This window comes from Penaeus monodon, chromosome 23 (genome assembly GCF_015228065.2).
Source record: "Penaeus monodon isolate SGIC_2016 chromosome 23, NSTDA_Pmon_1, whole genome shotgun sequence".
In the NCBI taxonomy this organism is placed as follows: domain Eukaryota; kingdom Metazoa; phylum Arthropoda; class Malacostraca; order Decapoda; family Penaeidae; genus Penaeus; species Penaeus monodon.
In genome coordinates this window covers 41,432,218-41,433,683 of record NC_051408.1, presented here as the reverse complement: position 1 = coordinate 41,433,683, position 1,466 = coordinate 41,432,218, and the positions used below count along the sequence as shown (strand labels likewise).

Sequence of the window (1,466 nt, the reverse complement as noted above, 5' to 3'; positions counted from 1 at the left end):
CTACAGCAAGGTTACAAAAGGCTTCTCGACAGCGTTACAGCGGCGGCTACAGAGCTACACGTACCAACCCTACCTCGATGATGAAGGAGGCGTTCGAACCCTCATCCGGAACGTCCCCTACTGTGTACGCCGACTGGCCGGAGTCCGTCGACATCCACGACGCCGAAGACCCGGTCGAGCGGATGGATCCGGACGCGCGCCCGGTCTGGATGTCTCCCGTGCTCCGCTGGCGACGCATCTTCAGGCCCTGGGGGGGAGGGGGAGGGTGAGTGGGGGTGGATGAATGCTGGGGGGAGGGGGGAGGGTGAGGGGGGTGGATGAATGCTAGGGGGAGGGTGGAGGGGGGAGGGGGAGTGGGGGTGGATGAATAATGAGGGAGGAGGTGGATGAACGCCGGCGATGGCTACGTAAAAAATTGAATAAACTATGAATGAATTATGAACACTGGCGTATCTCCAGACCCTGGGGGGCGGGGGGGCGAGTGGGAGGAATAAGTGTGGATGAGGGAATTGTAAGTTAGTGGGGGACGGATGAGTCGTGAGTAAGTGCGTGATGGATGAATGAGTAAGGTTTGAATAGCAATGAATGGATAAACGAAACGTGAATAAGGTACGTATGAAAATGAATAATTATGCATGAGTAATGAATCGATGAATTAAAAGGAATAAGACTAGGGAGTGGATGTGAACGAGTAAAGTATGGATGATGAATGAGTGAATAGTGGATGTATGAATAACTCAGGAATGGAAGAGAAATGAATGAGCGACCAAGGGAATGAGTCAGTGAATAATTAATAGATAAATGAATGCACAGATATTAACTGACAAATAAATAAGGAATGAGTAAGAGGATGAATAAATGGGTAAAGAAATGAATGAGAGAGATGAATAAGGGATGAATAATCAGGATAAACGAGAAATGAAGAAATTGCCAGATGGGTAAACAGTGAATAAATGCAGAATAAGGAGGTGAATAATGAATGAATGAATAAATGAGTCGTATATAAGTTAGTGAAGGAAAAAATAAAATGATTTGAGCGGGGAAATCCATGAATGGAGGAAAATGAATAACCAAATATAACCAAATATAAATAAATTGATTAAAAAAAATGTATGAATAATGAAAAAAAGGCCTATGATGTCATCTCATATTGCCTATAATAAGTGAACATTTTTGAACAATATAACATCCGTGATATCAATATTACATGTAAATCATTTACAAGCAAACTTTACCAGAATATCGTCATAAGAAATAACACTATATAACTTTGAATATAATTTCAACATGAAAATATCAAACAACTAAATCAATATAATAATATTCTTGTTCCAGATATAACACGAATTTGATAAATCAAAAGCTGCTATTAATTAACATTAGTAATTATCACCAACTGCAATTAGTACGCACTTTGAGCGTTACGTCATACAATTAAGTTATTCAATATCAACAAAGTGTTACGT

At 40.9% G+C, this 1,466-nt stretch overlaps 1 protein-coding gene across 1 annotated transcript in view; it reads right to left on the bottom strand.

The window, feature by feature from the left end:
* LOC119588312 (junctophilin-1-like) overlaps positions 1-1,466 on the bottom strand; it is a gene marked incomplete in the record, with an annotated part of 23,032 nt that overhangs the window by 14,306 nt on the left and 7,260 nt on the right. Inside the window, 1 exon segment of the mRNA XM_037937003.1 lies at positions 74-247. Coding sequence (XP_037792931.1) covers positions 74-247 — 174 coding nt within the window.